The sequence below is a fragment of the Triticum urartu genome, chromosome 1A, assembly GCF_056163025.1.
Source record: "Triticum urartu cultivar PI428250 chromosome 1A, HENAU_Tu73, whole genome shotgun sequence".
NCBI lineage: Eukaryota > Viridiplantae > Streptophyta > Magnoliopsida > Poales > Poaceae > Triticum > Triticum urartu.
Window position 1 is genome coordinate 62,280,951 of NC_141873.1, and position 19,408 is coordinate 62,300,358.

The 19,408-nt window shown below is 44.0% G+C and overlaps 2 protein-coding genes across 2 annotated transcripts; both read left to right on the forward strand.

Annotated features, from left to right (window-relative positions):
• The first annotated feature begins 4,065 nt into the window (after window positions 1-4,065).
• On the forward strand, window positions 4,066-15,626 carry LOC147990032 (uncharacterized). Its single transcript, XM_087521264.1, has 4 exons — window positions 4,066-4,318; window positions 14,076-14,725; window positions 14,806-14,961; window positions 15,095-15,626. The coding sequence occupies exons 1-4, from the start codon at window positions 4,066-4,068 to the stop codon at window positions 15,524-15,526; spliced, it is 1,491 nt and encodes a 496-aa protein (XP_087377390.1). The 3' UTR covers window positions 15,527-15,626.
• Window positions 10,691-11,347, forward strand: LOC147990033 (uncharacterized). Its single transcript, XM_087521309.1, has 2 exons — window positions 10,691-10,876; window positions 10,961-11,347. Exons 1-2 carry the CDS (start codon window positions 10,691-10,693, stop codon window positions 11,345-11,347), a joined length of 573 nt encoding a protein of 190 aa, XP_087377435.1.
• Window positions 15,627-19,408: the final 3,782 nt, after the last annotated feature.

The following is a 19,408-nucleotide window of genomic DNA, read 5'->3' on the forward strand; positions in this document are numbered from 1 at the left end:
CTCCATGCAAACGTTGTAGTTTTTAGTCTCTTCATCCTTGTATCACAACAAAGTTCTTGCAGAACTGTTGTCACAGCTTAATGAGTATAATTGTTTTGCCCAGAATTCTTTGTAGTGCATCAAGACAAACCTGATATTTTGGTGCTGCAATGATTTGTTGGTCAAATTCCTACTAGTTTGCCCGAAGAGGTTTATCTGGCATACAGACAATTTTAGTTGGAATAGATATATGAATTTTGATTTCACAATATATAACTCAGGATTAACAAAAATGGAGACCAGCTAGCCACTGCATGCTTTGCTAAGCTGCACATATACACAAGCGACTAACTATGGCGCCAATCCTTATTGCCTGAAAAATGCAACTGAAAAATGCACCAGTAGTCCAAGAAGCAGTGGTAACACTTAGTTTTCTTTTGATTTGAGAACCTCTATCACCCATCATAAAGTGTACCAGGAAGCAGCAACAGCCGCCAATATTGTGCATGTTGTAATTCTGGCGATTCATTGAAACTCCTGATGCCTTCTATGCCTATATGGATATCAAATTCATATCTCCAGTAAGTAGGTACACAACATATAACCCACAAAAATAAGAAAGCTGTTAACACAAATAAGAATGAGCTATGTATCCTCTGCATAGAAAAGCCTGATCCTATATAAAATACTTGGGCGGTTGACATTGACATAAAGTTATTCGTCCTCTAGTGGGTCAATGCCTAATAATCTCTTTGTTGTGACTTTGTCCTTGGGTAGCTCACCAGAAACTTTATCGAACATTAATTTTAGTCTAGTATGAAGTTACTCGTTTCATATTGCTTACTATGGTGTGTACAGTGAGGAAAGCGAAGTACCGATTTGTAAGGTTAGTTTTCTCCTTTATTTCTTCTCGACCTATCTCTGTTGGATGGACTTACGCCCCTACATATTTAATTTCTTCACCTGTACAAAAACTAGCAAGATCCACTCCATTGGTAATTCCACCAATAAGACCCTATCAAAATACCCCGTTAGTTCGGTTGGGTAGGTCAAGATGCTATAAGAAGTTTACCAACCATTCATACAAGCAGTAAATTCTCTTGAAAAGTAATTTCAGAATACATAGTATTTTAGGGTTTATACATATACAACATGCAAGCTTGCAACATCGCAAAAAATAACCTTGCAACATAAAGACACAATTTGTAACGTACGCCCATGATCATCGCAACATGCCAACATGTCGTCCATGTGTTTGCAACAAAACATATGAGCTTCCTACATGTCAAAAAAATGTATGCAACTTTTAAAAAAAACTTCAACCTGCACTGGGAACACCGACCTCAATGTCTCAGGCTCATGGGAGCCTGTTCGGAGCCGGATTGAGCAACCCCTAAACCATCTTCCTCCGCGCACACACACACACATGGTCACGGGGTCACATGGTTGGCCCACATGGCGGTCGACGATAACTGTCTTGGAATATTCCTTAGAGACAGTAATAAAAGTTATTGTTCAGTTTCATGTACGTAGTTAATGTTTATGTTCTATCTTACAACTGTTATGGTTCTTAGTATGCAATAACCATGAAGCTCAGAGGAAAACTCATATGCACGTGTAGAATAATAAACGGTAAATACATTCCTAGTCTCAACTCTTAGATTAGTTTAATTGTTGCATGATGGTTCTATTTTCATGATCATGGCCATAAGTTAAGTGTTTGACCATTGATCGTTGACTTTTACAGAGAACTTCGTGGAATTTTAAAAAATCCATGTATTCGAAAAATGTTCACAAGGTTAATTTTTTCATGGATTTTAGAAATATCGTGCATTAAAAAAATACAAATTTGAAAAATCTTCGCAAATTTTAAATTTTTATGATTTTTTTAAAATTCACGGATTCAAAAAGGTTTTGAATTTGTTTAAGAAAATAATATAAAATAAAACTGAACGTCACTCATCCTGGAAAAACTGCCCGAAAAAATAAATCGGAGAAGGTTCCCAAAACCAATGAGAAGAAAAACTACATGGGCCGGACTGTATAGGAACTATCAGTAGCTTACAGGATGTGGACGTATCTTTGTTTGAAGCAGAATTGGGCCACCATCCATCACAGATCTGGCGGGCTATTCTGGACGGGAGAGACATTATGGTGCAAGGACTAGTAAGGAGAATTGGTAACGGTGAAACTACCGACATATGGCTTGACAATTGGCTACCTCGCTCATTTATAAAGAGACCGATCACATCTCTTATCCAACATCCGCCACACAAAGTTTCAGAACTAATCAACCACGCTACATCCTCGTGGAATGAACAGCTAGTTCAGTCAACCTTTATACCAATTGATGCGGAGGCAATATTGCAGATCCCACTTTGACCTTTATACCAATTGATGTGAAGGCAATATTGCAGATCCCACTTTGCACCAGACAGATTGACGACTTTTGGGCATGGAGCGAAGATAGGCGGGGGATATTCTCGGTGAGAACCGCCTATAGGATGATTCAACAGAGGAAATTAAGTCGTGAAGCTTGGTTATATGAGCAAGATGGGTCTTCTCACACACACACAGATGGCGATGGTTGGACAAGACTTTGGGGAATCAAGGTACCATCAAAGCTCAAGGTCTTCCTGTGGAGATTTGCTAGGCGTACCACTCTGACGGCCGCACTTTTACATCACCGAAACATAGCGGATTCAGCCGTGTATTGCCTATGCGGAGCCGAAGACACTAGGAGACACGCGTTGTTAAACTGCACTGTTTCTCGAAGTGCATGGGCGCTGTCTTCTGAACATATTATTGATGTGCCGAACAGAAATGAGGAACCAGATCCGAAGAGGTGGCTTTTCTTCATGCAAGAGGCGCTACCTAATGATGAGTTTACAAACTTTGTGGTCACTCTTTGGGCACTGTGGGGAGCACGCCGCAAGGCAATCTATGAGCATATCTATCAGAGCCCATCTTATGTTCAAGCATTTGTACACTCATACGTGAATGAACTCAACGCACTGCAGTCCATCAAATCGACTCAGATCGCAAGACCTGCGCCACGACGATCAGGTTGGATCGCTCCACCTGGGGGGCTGGCAAAGTTTAATGTTGATGCTGCAGTGGGGAGAGGAAGAGAACATGGAGCTGTAGCAGCGATTTCTAGAGATTCAGACGGACACTTCTTGGGAGCCTCGGCTGTGTGGTCTTCAGAGGTATATCAGAACCGGCGACTCTCGAATGCATGGCGATCAGGGAGGCTCTAGCTCTAGCTGATGATTTGAACGTGGCAAACATCCAGGTGGCCTCCGATGCGAAGGTGGTGGTACAAGATATCCAAGAGAAGAACCCGACAGAGTATGGTGCGATCATACATGAAATAATAGAGCATACACTATCTTTCCAAGTCTGTAATATTTCTCACGAATTTAGGAGCTCGAATATCGAGGCTCACAAGCTCGCGAAGCATGCATTATCCCTTTCGGCTGGCCGACATGTTTGGTTGGGACAGCCGGACGGTCTCTCTTTCGTCCCTGTAAACATTGTGACGTCGGAATAAAAAGCTTCGGGGTTTGTCTCAAAAAAAGAGAGAGAAGGAAATAGCGGCCAGGCCATCCGTGCCACATTCCTCAATTGCAGGCCGGAGTATATATGGTTTTCCTGTTAGCTGATGAATCAACTCGTGAGGACACCAATATCCGGAGGAGGCGAATTCACGGCAACTCCTGAGCCGTCAGCTACCAAATTCAGGCTGACCAACTCTTCTCGGGCCTCGGCTGATCTACGCGGGAGCAATGGGGCCATGGGGGTGAGTTCATTCTCCTCTTTTCCTTGGCGGATCTTTTGTTTTCAGAGAGAACACGTTATATAGATCTGTAATCAAAGTTGAAAATTTTCCACTTCTACATCAAAATTGTAGTATATTTGATAATTGCAATTTTTGGGTTGCAAACGAATATGTCAAGTCTGAGTGTCTTGAGCCGTTGAAATTACATGCTTGCAACTGTCTAGATGTTGCGTATCGGAGAATATCATTTTTTTTTGCTTATTTGCGACTAGTGTGGAATCAACTCTAATTTGTATTCATGCCAAATGCAGAAAGGCAAGAAAGTTGATGCGCTCAGCGCATTGCCTGATGACGTTCTGGTCAACATTCTTGACCGACCCACTGTCCGCGATGCTGCAAGAACCAACATCCTCTCCAGACGATGGACTCAACTCTGCGCCAAGCTGTCTTGGCTTATAATAAGCGCTCAGCACTTCCTGCCCAAGGGCGTGTCATGCACCGACATCTCTGATGTTGAATTGGTTCGCATCAATGAAGCCGTGGTTCAAGCGATAGAGAGCATACTGACACGCAGAAATCTTGGAGAACACACCATCCGCCGATTTTTTGTCCAAAAGGACCCACTGGCAAACAGAATTGCCAAAAAGGACCACATGCCGAAAACATTGCCAAAAAGGACCCTCTCACTAGTGGCGGCAGGCGACACGTGTCACCTGCCGCCACGCCAGGAGGCGGCGGGCCCTGCCGCCACAACAGGAGGCGGCCGCGTGGGGTATAACGTTATCTGCACAGTGTCTATCGCCGGGACGGAACGGGGCGGGCCTTGCGGGCCCTGCCGCCACAAGACGAGGCGGCCGGCGCTGGTCCTGTCGCTCGCAGGCCGACAGACTCTTATGCACGGAAAGCGAGACGTGGGCCAGGCCGCCACTGTAGGGGGGTGGCGACACTGTTGCTGCTGCATGCGCGCCGACAACCTCACTGTTGCAGACAACGCTAATTCCCACGCGCGGGAATCCGATGCTGCAGAGGGCGGGAATCTACGCCTTTTATTTCTTTATTCACGATGATTCTGCTGCCCGTGAGCTGGCTTTTGCGTCTGCTTTGTATGCACCCGCACTGATTCCGCTGTGTTGCTGCCTAGGGACTCAACTGCCTTTTGCTTGAGCGGACGCGACGGCACTGCGGGAATCATTCACCCAGTGCTGGCTTTTGCTTCAAAGGACGCGATGGCACTGCAGAAATACACTCACTCGCTGCGGGAATCCGAGGCTGCGGTAGGTGAGTTTATCCTGTTGTGCCGACACTACAGGAATCCTCTTCCTTTTATATACTATGCTTCTGCTCCGTGCGCAAGCACACTGTCTCTGGCCTCCTCTTCTGCTCTCTAAGTGGTAAGAACAGAGAGAAAGAAATACTCACTAAGCACTTTCACTCGTGATTTAGGGCTATTTAGAGTTGGATTTTGAATATGCTGAAGTGGAAGAAAAGATAGATGAAGGTAAGGTCTATCCATTTTTGTTGGTTTCGTTCGCATGCATGATGTTTTTACTCTTTTTGTTTAGTTCATAACTATGTATTCTCTGTTTTGTTAGGCATTATTTCATCACCTTTTGGAGTCATTTAGAGCTTTAGGAGTACGATTTGCCTAGCGAAGTGAACTACGAAGTTGAAGATCAAGGTATGAGTTTTGCAATAAATTAATTTTTTTTTGTGCATGCAGGGTGGTAATTAGTTAGTCTTTTAACTCGTCATTAGCTATGCAATGTTAGTGCTTAGAGGTTAGAAATAATTTCAAACAACATATGTAGCATTTATAATATATTTTTTAGAAGAGTAGGTTGAAGATGTTTTATCAATGTTAGGTGCGTCCATTAGTATTGACATGCGAGAAATCTTAATACAGTAATTAAGAAAAACCTGTACTGTAATTGTTCATTGCATGTGGTATGTTTATTAATAAGTCTATAGTTAGGAAGCCGTAGGTCTACTTTGTTATGTCGCAATAATCTAAATTTTATATGTTACGATAATGTGCTAATGTACTTGATGATGTATGTAATTAGGTAAAATAATTCATCTTAATAGCAAACAAGGAGGAGATGACGTGATTGAAGAAATTGTGTTTCCATCATCGCTGTCCCTTTTGAGGTGATGACCACATACATGCAAGTGCTATTTTCATACTTTTGATAGCAGAAAGAAAAATCCGTGTGTAATATTGATGTTTATATGATAATAGGTTGACTGTGTTCATATAATATTGGTGACGGATATTTATTCGAACTATTTGGACTCTTAATTGCATTCGCAAGCACATCCATATTGGAGCTAAGGTATAAAATGACACCGTAATGTTGTTAATATTTTTTATATTGATGTACTGTTGTGAATAATGTGCATGCCCCTGCAAATATTATTATTTGTAAATAAATGATTGTTATCGTATGATATGAAAAAAATTTATAAAGCCGGAAGAAATTAAATGTTTTACTCATATGATATTAAAATGTTATTATCGTACTATTATGTTTAGTGGTTGTTTGGATAGCGAGTAATTACCCTCGGTTTTGTCATAACCTGTTGTAAGAAAATTAGCTTTTACTAATAGTCGTTTTTTCAAAAGCTCGGTTTTTGCATGTTACGAGAACCAGTTTACGATATTTTAGGGGTAGTTAGAGAAAAACAAACAGAGTTTTAGTTTGTGACACTAGTAGACGAGTTTGAGAAAAATTAGATCTCTAAATACTCGTTAACCAAACAACCCCGGAAAGTCTAAGCAAATGATTCTAGAAACAAACCGAATATTTGTAACGAAAATACAATTATTATTTTAGTCGTATGATATGTAAATGTTGTCATCGTACTACTACTAAATGTTCTGTTACTAATTGTTTGCAATGTAAACATGTATGTTGGTTAGGTACTATGGAAAATTTAGTAGTGTACTATGGGAACGTCTTACGCGACGGTCCATTGGGGGTGGATGTGTCCTTGTGCGAGTCGACTACAGTTGTAGTGAGAGACATGGTCAACGTGGGTTACACAGCAGTTAGAAGGTGCATCCGAGCGGTGTTTGGCCCAGGGATGCAGGAGAAAAAAAATGACAATGGAGGCCTTCATCGTTGACGGAGGAAATGATGGGACAGTTGCCCGTTGGGGTTTGCGGCCGGTCACAGGTGATCGGTCGTGGGGGTCGTACATGAGGTTTGCAAGCAATCCCAATAACTCCATGTATGGTCAGCCGATGGTGTATGTGGAGTTCATTTCAGTCACTGATGTTGCCGGATGCAGTAGCAGGGGTGGTGAGGTCGAGTTGGCCATCACATCAGCCCCTAGCGTCGGCCCATCGGAACCGACGGGCGGCCAACCTGTGTATGACACAGGATATTGGTCTGCGGCCATTGACATGAGCGAACACGTGGAGGGATTGCTGGAGGCGCTAGATGATGATGATCATTCTTCTGCGTCTTCGGAGTCAAGCGAAGAAGAAGATGTTCCTCCTCAGAGGGCGGTCGCGGCGGCACTGCAACCTGGGTTTTTACATGATATGAGCATCACCAACGAATTTCACTCTGCTTCTGGCCTAGGAGCAGGGAGCCTGGAGGTTGGGCAAGTTTTCCCCAGACAAGAAGTCTGCTTACCAGGCAATGGGTAGCTATGCAATCGGCATCCACCGCCAACATAGAGTGAAGCAGTCTGATAAAAAAGAGTTGAAGGTCATATGCATCCACACCGCGAAAGGTTGCCGCGGAAGAGTTCTCGCTAGACTGAAGCCTGGGGTATGTCAGTCATGGCATATCACAAAAATAGTGGAGCATACCTGTGAGCAAACTGGGACTCTTTCAGATCACTGCAATGTGACAGCAAAATATGTGGCACAGACGATGGAAACAATTGTGCAGGGAAGTCTCAACATTAGTGTTAGGGCTCTGCAAAAAGATGCAGGGGATCTAATTGGATTCCCTGTTAGCTACAGCAAGGCTAGGCGTGCGAAGGAAAATATATTCAAGAACTTGTATGGTACCTATGAGGAGGCATATTCTTATGCCCCTAGAATGCTTCATCAAATAGCAAGTGCTAATAAGGGGACTCAAGTTTGGCGGAGAGAACGTCCAAACCCAATGAACCTGGGTGAGCTAATCCTGGACCGCTTATTCTAGACATTCGCCCAGACTATACAAGCCTTCAGGCACTGTCGCCCGGTATTATCTGTTGATGGTACCTTTCTCACTGGAAAGTACAAGGGCACACTATTGGTGGCGATTGCAGCGGATGCAAATAATCAGCTTCTTCCTATTGCATATGCATTGGTCGAGAGCGAGAACAAAGATAGCTGTTTGTGGTTCCTGAGCTGCGTGAAGATTGGTGTCGTGAAAGAGCGTAAAGGTGTTTGCATCATCTCTGATCGCAACACTGGATTATTAAGCGCTCTTGAAATAATTAAGGCGTCGGAAGAAGAGTGGGGATGGCCCGATCTAGAGGGAAGGTGGTGCATGAGGCATTTGACAGCAGACTTTTACTCCAAATTCAAAAACAAGGATTGGTTCAAGTTATTCAAGAGGATGTGCATGCAAAAAACTGAAGCCAAAATGAATGCGATCTGGGCAGGTATCAATGGTGAGATCGACCGCGCGGCCTTGCCGCAGAGAGAAGACCGGAGGGGTCGTAGGACGCCCATAAATTTGAGCCAGTGGATCCGCGAGAATTGCCCTCATTTGGACAAGTGGGCGCAGGCTCACAACACCGGGGCTCGGTATGGAATAATGACCAGCAACATGTCAGAGGTGTACAATGGTGTTCTTAAAGGGGTGCGAGCACTGCCTATCACAACCCTAATTGAAGAAACTTGGAACCGGACCCTGTCATACTTTGCAGACAGGGTCACCGTCGCCAAAGCACAAGTTGAATTGAACAAGCCATGGTCCTAGAAGATGCAAAGACATCTGGACGAGAAAGCAAAGAAGTCCCAAAGTCATGGCTGCAGGAAAGTGGACGCACTTAGGAATAAGTGGGAGGTCAATGTGCGAGCCAAGTACGTTAAGGGTCACCACAGAGGATCAAAAAAGCAAGCTGTCACCCTTGGCTCAACCTCCTGTGAGTGCACTTGTAACAAGCCCAAGCTTGAGGGCTACTCTTGCAGTCATGTGCTCTGGGCGGCTGCTGATCAAAAAATCAGCGTCGAGCCATACATACCGCCGTACTTCAACATGTACAATCTGTACAACACTTGGAACGGTGAGTTCTGGGCTTGGGGCATTGATATGAACTACAAAATGTTGTGGCTAGATGGGCCGAAATGGGTTCCGAACACCGACTTGATGAGAAACACAAAGGGACTACGTCAGTCTAGGCGTCATCGCAATGAAAAGACATCTGTTTGCGTATTTGTTGTGGCTCCTCGGGAATCTATTTCCAAATTCACATGGGGACGTTGTTGTCCCTGGTCTCATCTACATTGCAGAGAATATGATAGATGAACCTTTACCCGAGCAGCCAAAATACAGCTTCGGTTCTGCCATGCTATCTCATACATACAGAGGCTTGTGTGATGCCACGCAAAAAACCTCTTTCGCACAAAAAGCTCCATTACTTTGTGTCGCCTATGAGTTTCTACAGTTGTGGTCCTGGAAATACCTCCCTGTAGGACGACCTCGTATAGTACAACCCGTATACCCATACGACTTTAGCGAGGGTGCCAGCGCAACTATGGCCACCAGGTGGACAAAGGCACGGAAACGTTGGTCTCCAGATATTGCGAAAAATTGTTACCCTATGTACCACCGGCAGTTTGAGATACTTGATGAGGCAGAAGTCACATGGAACCCGTGGACTCAGGACCAGCTACAAATGGTCTTTGATGCTCGACACTTCACACCAGGCATGTTGACCGGTAGTGCATTCTGGCTGACTCGCTGCAACTTATTGTTCCTATGGTGTGTTGAGCCTTACAACCCAGAGCGTGTAATGAGACAGTTCGGTCTCTATCAAGAAATTCCACCACCTTTTCCCAGACGTATCGACGAGGAGACACATAAGTAAGATGTGACATCCCTAAATAGTTAGTGTCATTTTTAATTTACTAAACTCACACTTCGTTACATAATTTGCAGGCTAACCAATATGGGCAGGGGTTGGAGTTTATACGATTGGAGGGAAGAGAACATTGAATGGGTACACAAGTGGGAAAATGAAGCACTAGCAGATATAGTGCATCAACTTAGGTATATTTTATTTACATTATTTTATGCACATTATTTTATTACGATGATCATACGATGCGTGAAGATGCTTTGCTTTCATCACAACGGTTTATGTAATTATTTAATTTTGCAGACCATACGATGGAAGTACAGATCAAGCGTACAAGCAGTGGTACTGCATGAACACACGTGCTAGCCTAGCCAGTCAGCCAACTACTATACCAACACATCTCACACACGAGGAGCAGGCGCGGAGACATGTTGAGCTGCATGCAGCTTACTATCGTGATCAGATGGTAATCACTTGTAACTTTTTTAGGTCCATCATTTCATAATCATTTGAACTAAATAACATCCAAATATTGTTCAGCTTCAAAATTGCAATGAAGTAGGGCAGATGGCTACGGATAGCATGCCGGCCTAGGGCCCATCTCGCAAGACATTCCAGAAACGTTTTCAACAATACGTGGCAAAGAAGTTCAGATGCGGTAGAGGCGACGGCGTTGTCACTGGAGCATACAACATGCCGGTAGCGAGGTCAGCCAGACCGAGTGCGGCGCCGTCGTCCAGACCGAGCGAGGCGCGTACGAGCCATGGGCAGTGCGGGGAGGGTCCGAGTACTAGAACGACATTGCCACGACATGACTCATCTCTGCCACTGCATCGCTCTTTTTCGATGCAGCTTCGTCAGGGGCAGACTTCTTAGGACCATGGCACGGGCTTGGATTCGATGCCCGAGCAGTTTCTTTCCCCTAACCCATATGCGTACACAGGATATGATGCATACACCCAAGGTGAGGGATCTCAGCTGTATCTCTCCACGCGAGGGATCCCCATGCCCGAGGAGACTCGTGTACCAGATTTAAACCAGCACCACGTACAATGGCCAGACAGTATAGGAGAGGGATCTGATCAGGTAGTCATGTTTACATTTCAATGCATTTACAATGATATCATATATTATCCTCTAACAGTTTGTTTACAATATTTCTATGTGCAGGACATACCTGATGTTAATTGGGGCAATGAGAACACCCAATGTGGCGTCAACACAGGCCTCCGGGGAGCATCACATGATCATGACGTCAACACAGGCCTCCGGGGAGCATCACATGATCATGGCGACACGGTTACATCATTAGTTACAGAGTTCTTCGGAGGGGACGTTATTGGCCCATCTTTTATCCCTGCGGAGTCACAACCATACGCCTACAATTACGCTTCAGGTTCGCAACAAGGATTCGCGACTCCACCACCTATGCAGGACTCACAGACACATGAAGCCGAATTCGAGTACGGTCGCGGTCTTCGTGTAACTCGGCCACCTAATCGCTTGTCGCCTTCCGGTCGTAAGGAAAGTCCAGGTGGTCATCGTAAAGTAGAGTGATTCATCTATCCACATGCGCGACCCATTGTATCTACATATGTCTGTATCAGACTTTTCGATTTAAACATCTATGTATGCTGAAATAAAAGTGCACCAGTCAGGAACAATTTTTCCCGCCTATATCTCCCGCCATACTATCCCGCTCCACTCTTTTGCTTATGTTAGGCTGAAATGATTTTTTTTAGTTTTGGCTGATGAATACTGTGCAACCATTGCCCATCTTAGACATTGGAAAAATATATTTTCAGGCAACGCTTTCCCCTCAATATTTTCCCGCCAACGCTTTCCCTCCATATGTTCCCGCCACCCATTTCCCGCCAACCCCTTCCCGCCATATCTTCCTGCCACCCGTTTCCCGCCAACCCCTTCCCGCCATATGTTCCCGCCAACCCTTTCCCGCCATACCGCAATCGTTCTTTCCCGCCATTTTCTCCTCTCTACCTATAAAACCCCCTTCAGACGGAGGTTGATAATCATTCGAGTGTAGTGTAGGCGAGATGTCCCATTATCCTTTCGATCGTAGTTTTCACCCTGGGATGAGCAACACTCTTCTGAGGCTAGCTACCGACTTCAGGATGGATAATAGGATAGTTCCATGGGACGAACTCACCGGTAGTGACACCATAATGAATGAGTTGGCTCACCAATTACGTAGGTCTGGGTGGCCTGAAAGGACCTATGAGGAGGTACGCAAAGAACTTCTTAGGTTGAATGCAAGGTGGAAGAAGGTAGTGGAGCCGAAGAGTGAAACTTTTAGAAGGACTGCAGAAAAGCATCCATTTTTATGGATTGAGGAGAGCGAGGACGAAGATGATATCTTCATGCCGCCGCTTTCGGGTTCTGCATCGTCAAAGGGCAAGAGTTCCGCATCGTCCAAGGGCAAGAGTACTGCATCCTCGAAGGGCAAGAGTTCTTCATCGTCCAAGGGTAAGAGTTCTGCATCCTCGAAGGGCAAGATTTCTGCATCGATGGAGGATGACGATGATGCCTTCATGTAGTTTTTAAGTTGTATTTCAGTTGTACCGTTTAATTCAGATGTACTTGCATTATTAGTTTGTACTCTCTTATTGTAAGGCATTATGTTCTATCTTAATTTTATTTTGTAGTTGTTGCACGATGTTTGATAATTAGTGGAGGGAAAGAAAATGCCACTATTTTATTCTAAAACTATATTTTTTTCCATCACGACAAGGTACAACTGAAAATAAGATACAACATGACAAGGTACAACTGAAAATAAGATACATCGTAGAATTTAAATAAAGCTACATTTAACTACTGAAATAAAGCTACATTAAACTGCAGAAATAAAGATACAAATGATTGCGAAATTTAAAATACTACCACAGGAATCTACTGAGTCCAACGTGGATATTTTCCTTTTCCATCGCCAGCTTCTTCTGCTGTCTTGGCCTGACGAGCCCTTTCTTTCTTTCTCTACCTCTCCGCCTCATGAGCCTCCTTTCGCTGTCGTTCCTGCTCCTCCATGCGACGAGCCTCTTCCCTGTTTTCTTTCCTAAATCCTGAAAAAACTGATGTTGCTCCGCATAGTATTCTTTTAACTCTCTCTCTTGCTCTGCTTTCTCCTCAGCTTCCGCCTTCTCGCGTCGCTCTTCCGCATAGAAACTATTTCACGCACGGCGACTTCTTTCACGAATCTCAGTCACTGCCCAAGCCGACATCTCTGTGTCAATCCAACGATAGTACATGCACAGAGGCGGAGGAGACTACAACAAGAAACCAAAATGTTATTAAAGAATCTATCAAAATACCAACAATATCTATTTGTGATGGTTAAAGCATACCGGAGGCTTGTCGTACTCTGAAATAGCTATGGGTGGATCTTCCTCATAATTGGCGCACATGAAAAACTTCATGCCCAACCAATCTGAAAAATCCGTAACCTCCTTCACCTTGCAAAGATCGCCACACCAACACCGCAGGACTGCCACCCCCGGAGGCAAACTTGCATTCTTCATTTTCCTCGGCCTAATGCTTTGATCCGAGCAAGGCAAACTCATACCGACTGAAAAAATGTGTTACACACTTTGCGTAGTGCTGATTTCGAGGATGGCTGGACGAGAGCCTCGGTATCTCCTTTTATAAGCTCAGACGATAAATGATGGCGAGAAAATTAAGCGGGGAAATTTAGGATCCTTGTAGTGTCGGCACAACAGCTTCCTGCAGCATCAGATTCCCAGTGCCATCGCATCCGCTGAGGCAAAAGAAGCAAAGCCAGGACTGATTCCCGGGCGAAAGAACCAAAAGCGTCCATATTCTCGCGCGTCGGAGTCACCGCCGTCAGTGTCACTGTCGCGCCTCGGAATCAGCGCCGTTTGCGCACTGTCGCGCGTGCAGTAGCACAAGACATGCCGCCTCGGCTGGTGGCGGCGTGGCCCACCTGCTGGGCCCGCGCGCAGCAGGCCGTGTCGGCCGGGGAGTGACAGCGGCAGCGGCGGCCGCCTCACCCAGTGGCGGCCGGGCCCACCTGGCGCAGCCCGTTCCATCGCGGCACGCTGCACTGTGCAGAAGCCGTTGTGCCCCGCGCGGCCGCCTCCTGCGGTGGCGGCCGGGCCCGCCGCCTCATGGCGTGGCGGCAGGTGACACGTGTCGCCTGCCGCGCCTGCCGCCACTTGTGAGGGGGTCTCTTTTGTCAATTTCGTCCGTAGGGGGTCTCTTTTAGCAATTTCAGTGGGCAGAGGGTCTCTTTCGACAAAAAATCCTGGAGAGAGCATACTGACACGCAGAAATCCTGGAGAACACACCATCCGCCTTCTGTGGACCACGTTCTACTTGAGAGACGATGTCCCCATATCCATTGGGCATGCTGTTTGTCATGCCATGACGGCACACTTGGTCGAGGATGTCAAATTCAGTGTTATGACAGGGGCGTATGACATCATTGACATGGTTGAGGATGATCTGGTCACCTCCGCGAGAAATTTCATGCTGTTCTTTGATGCCTGTCCAAGTGAGTTTGGTGGTCTCACTGCCCTCGACCTCGAGAATTTGAGATTTGGTGAATCAGACATATCCAATGTCCTCATCACTTGCAAGCGGTTGAAGCGTCTTCGTTTGTACAATTGCGACTCTGGTGATTGCAGCACACTGCCAGTTGAACATTCTCATCTCAGTGAGCTTAGTATTGTCCACTGTAGTCTCGAACGAGTTATGCTGAACTGGCTCCCTCAACTCACAAGGATGGTCTTTGAAGGCTGGCTGCAATTCCAAGATCCACTGTTAATTGGTCATGTCCCATTGCTGGAGGCTGTAAGCCTCACAAATCTCAGCCTTAGTTACCACAAGATGGTGAAGTTAAGTGAGTTTCTTAGTGGTAGCTCTATACGAGACCTGAAGTTGCGATTTTGTTCCGAAAAGGTAAGTCGTGATTGTTGCTTTGCGAGCTGTGTGCCTTCACTTTTTCTCTGCCCATCTCATCATGTGCTTGTTCGTTGCAGATTTGGGTGCAGCCAGAATGTCCGACGCAATGTTTGGCATCTGTTTTCCGCCAACTAAGGTTTTTGAATATAGTTGATCTTCCTGAAGGGTATGATCTCACCTGGACAATGTATTTTCTTGAAGCTGCGCCCTTACTGAAGGAGCTATACATAACGGTATGTGTTTACCTAAAGATATTTTTTTTGGCCACATGGGCTTAAGTTTTTGCAATATTGTCTCACCAGATACCAAAGGTGGCTGCTCTATTGACAATTTATTTTCGTCTTTGCCCTTTTTGCTGCCATGCAGGTATGGGATCATGAGTGTAAAATGGAAATGGACGAGGAGAAGAGGAAAGAAGAATCATATAGTGAGAACAAGGGTGTAGAGTGGGACTCAGCCGCGGCAGATTTCCAACACCACAGTTTGGTCACACTCGTCATGTTTGGCTTTGAATCTGAAGATTGCTTTGTGAGTTATGTCAGACGTGTTCTCGCGGCGGCGGTCAATCTAGAGGATGTGTTCCTGTGTTGTGGGTTGGAGTGTGACAATTGCCCGGACAAGAAGCCTGGCAGGTACCCCTGGACTAAAAGGCAGAGGATCTCACTGAAGAAGAGAATGACCGCTGGGATTGAGTCGTTTGCCATATTTCACTATGCTACTAACATGAGGACTGATCATCTAAAAAGAAGGGAGTACCCAAAGTGCACACTGCTGGAGGCAAAAAATGATTTTCTCTGAGGTAGAAAGGTGTTGATTTGACAGTGAAGTGTGTTACAAGTGTTGTCACTTTTGGTTGTTAGTTTGTTTTAGTTTTTATTGTGACCGCATGAACCGTATCATTAAGTTGTTAACACAAGAACTGTTATTATTTGCTTGCACTTTGCATCCAAGAACATCAGCACACGGCCATTAATTAGTGATGTGTATTTCTGGAGTCTTGAGAATAGTTTTTGTTTAATCAAGCTTGAAAAGGATTATATGAAATCTTGTTTTAAAATATCTCAATGGCAGAGTTCAACTTGTGACCACTGAAATTTGGTGACTCAGAAGCCTTTACCTAATTATTAGGTGCTGTCTGGAGCTTCAAAGTTCAGGTTGAGATTGCTTAGTGTTTTCGTGGAGCAGGATACAATTCTGCTATCTACCCTATGAAAACCATACCATTTCATGGTCCACTGAATGAACAAGTGTTGGGAAAGGCATAGAACTGCTAGCATCTTAGAATGTTTGAATTGACAACCTGATGTTTTAGTGTAAGAATAGTACACATACATTTGTTTGATAGTTTGCACAGAATCTTGAAAATCAAGCAGAACTGAAAACCCTGGAGATGTCACAAACTATCATATCGAGTTATCGACCTATGATTGTGCACATCATGCTTATTTTCTACATTCAGTTTTAATGTATGCAACCATTTCTATACTGATTTCCAAATGGGATGATTACTTTCATGTTCACCCTAGCAGCTTTGACAAAACACTCTACCATCTAAGCAAGGACAGCAAAGGCCAGTCATCTTCCAATTTATCAAAGGAGTAAATGAATAATTTGCATAGCCGAAACATGTAAAATAATAGCTTGAAAAAATTACCACAGTGCAGGTTGGCATGAAACATTAAAGCAAGCCCGTTATGCACTCCTGCTCTCTTGCATATACTGAAGTACAGTACAGTTTGATTTCTTTTTTGCGAAAATAATAATAATTCGAGAATACGGAGTTAGCAATTTTGAAAAAATAAGAGACTTTGACATGGGCCCTAAGAGACAAGAGAGCTGCAGGATATATCCAATAGTTATTAAGAGATAAATACCAGTATACCGATCGACCAGAACCACCGGATGAACAAGGGATCCTAATAGTAGTCATAAAAGGTGGATCATTGATTAAACCAATTACATTTCTAGTTCACTGGTTGGTGCAGTTAACAAGCTGAATTGCTGGTTTCTAAGTATTTTGCGACATATTTTTTTATGAAATGTTGCATATATAACTGAAATTGAACTCGTGGATTTCTGTGCATGTAATTTCTCATAATTGATCTGCTTATTAGAAATTTAGAATATTGGCAAAGGTGAAGATGAGCCAGGGCGGGCACCTCTATGTGACACATGCTTGGTTCCAAATCGAAAGACTGGGATATATGGTTGGCTGAGGGGCTATGGTTTTAATGGAGTGTGATTGATGCTTCCTGGTAGCAGGAGAAGAATGGCGTCTCTGATGTGGTTTTCTGCTAGTACTCCGTGCTAGTAGATTTCAAGAGCGCAAGATTTCTTAATGCGAAGCCTGTAGTTTTCATCTAAGAAAAACATGTAGCTTTAGTTTCTCTTCATCCTTTGTATTACAACAACCTCTTGCAAACTCGTTGTCACAGCTTATGGAGTACAATTTTTTTTTTGCCAGAATTCTTTAACCTGATATCTGCTGCAATGATGTGTTGTAAAAGAGCCCAGTTTCCCCGGAGAGATGTTTTTGGCATAAAAGCAGTCCTCCGTAGAGCCACTGGCGATGGGCAAACTCCAATGAATTAAAAGAAGCGACCAGTGCTTTGCTATAATTGTAACTGGATTAGCTATATGAATTTGATTTCAAAATGTATAACAAACTCAGAACTGACGAACATGCCCAATAGCTCATGCTGATTGCTCATTCTTTGCTGCGTGTGGGGGGACAGAAGCAACGACGGAGCTGCGCAATGATGGAGCTTCGGCGAGAGGACCAGGTTTTGCAACTTGCAAGCAGTGCAGTGTCACCGTGTCCTCGATCTTATTATTTGGCTACCAGACAGCTGGACAAGTCATAGGAGGATGTATAGTAGGGACAGTGTGACTGATGGCTAATCGTGTTGCATAAAAATCACTAGGAAGCAACTATATTTTGCAGCACGTAGTCGCTTGCCCACCAGATCTCTCCACTCTCGTAGCATCATTAGGTCTTAGTGGACCAGTTTAGCAAGTGTCCACAATTAGCATTATCCGCTTACGACATACCCGAAGATGCACGCACCTGGCACAAAATGAAGATGCTAATCTTTTGCCCATGTATCCCCATTCATTACATTCTAGCCAAGTGACCGAGATCACATTAGAGCGTGGCGTATAGGCTAATCGGAGCAGAATTTCCTGGTGGTGAGAGAAGGGACGAGGCAAAGCGAAAATAATTGCGTCGGCAGAGTAGGAGGGAGAGGTACATCGATGACATTTTTCTTCATGTGCATGCTGTAGTTCAGGCGATTCATTGGAAATTCCTGGTGCCTTCTATGCCTATGGATATCAAACTCATATCGAGACAAAGCAAATAGCACACCAATCAGGGTTGAAATATTGTAAGACACATGAGTAAAATGAGGAATGCGCTTTTTATCATTTGCTTGCAAAAGCCTTGCTCCTTGTAGAAGACATGGGCGGTGGAACAGTGACATAAATCCATTGGTCCTTTGGTAGGTCAATATCTAAGAATCTCGTGACTTTGTCCTTTTGTAGGTCAGAAGTATGAGACTTTGCTTTATTAATCGTTCGTTCATACAAGCGATGAATTTTCTTAGCCTTTCCTTTTGAAAAGAAAGTTTTTTCTTGATTAGTATGATTTTTTTTGAGTACTATAAAGTTCATGAAAATATAGCCCATCGGCTAATGTTTCATCCTCACGAGAAAAACTGAGCTAAGTAGAACAATATCATGTAGGTCTGGTCATATGTGATTGTGGACTATACTCATACATTTTGTAGAACTATATTATTTATGTATATAATCACAGATTCACAGTTGCAGAAATCGCAAGAGTTTAGGCTATTCATACTTTTTAACTACAAGAAAAATGATTACCAGTTTCAAAAAAAAAATGATTACCCCATATATACTTGGACATTAATAATAGTAACACACTCAGGGGTGAAATTCCTTAACCAACTACCAGTATTGATGAAGACCGGACGTATTACAGTACATGGTTCTCACTTAGTTACTTCCTACCACGTTTTGAACTCCGGTGGGTGGAGTCACATGATTTATATCCACGTAAACTCCTACCAATATGTGTCTCCATTCACCTTTTTTTTTATTCCAAAGTATGCTTCTGGCATTGACATGGAAATAAAATATATTTGTAAATCACATAAGGTTTTGGCAGAAAGCACCCATGTTTGTGTAACGCGAGCATAAGAAAAGCTGGCTCTAAGTTGTACTAAATGTTATTACTAGTATCTTATTGTATGCACACCCTTGATTATCCCCACAACCTCTAGGCTCCGACGAGTTCTCCGGTGAGAGAATGCCTGTTTTCGTCGCTGATTCAGTCCACTTGATGAGGTACTAGTATGATCGAGTAAGGTTCATATGACCCCATGAGCAATGACCATGAATTTCTTATTCAATTACCGCTAGAAGAGCCTCGAAAAAAGCCCACTAGAAGAGGAAACGACAAGGATACTCTTCACAAGAAAGATTAGCCTTTTGTGTTTCTCTTTCAACCTTGAGTTGTTTCAAGAACTAGAGTGTTCCAGATTCAGAAGCGAAGTGCGTAAACTTGGCTTGCCTGGCGATATTTTTTTTTTATCAAAATACTAGGACAGCCGGATGAATCCTAATTGTGGTCATAAAAGCTGGATTATCGAACGGGCC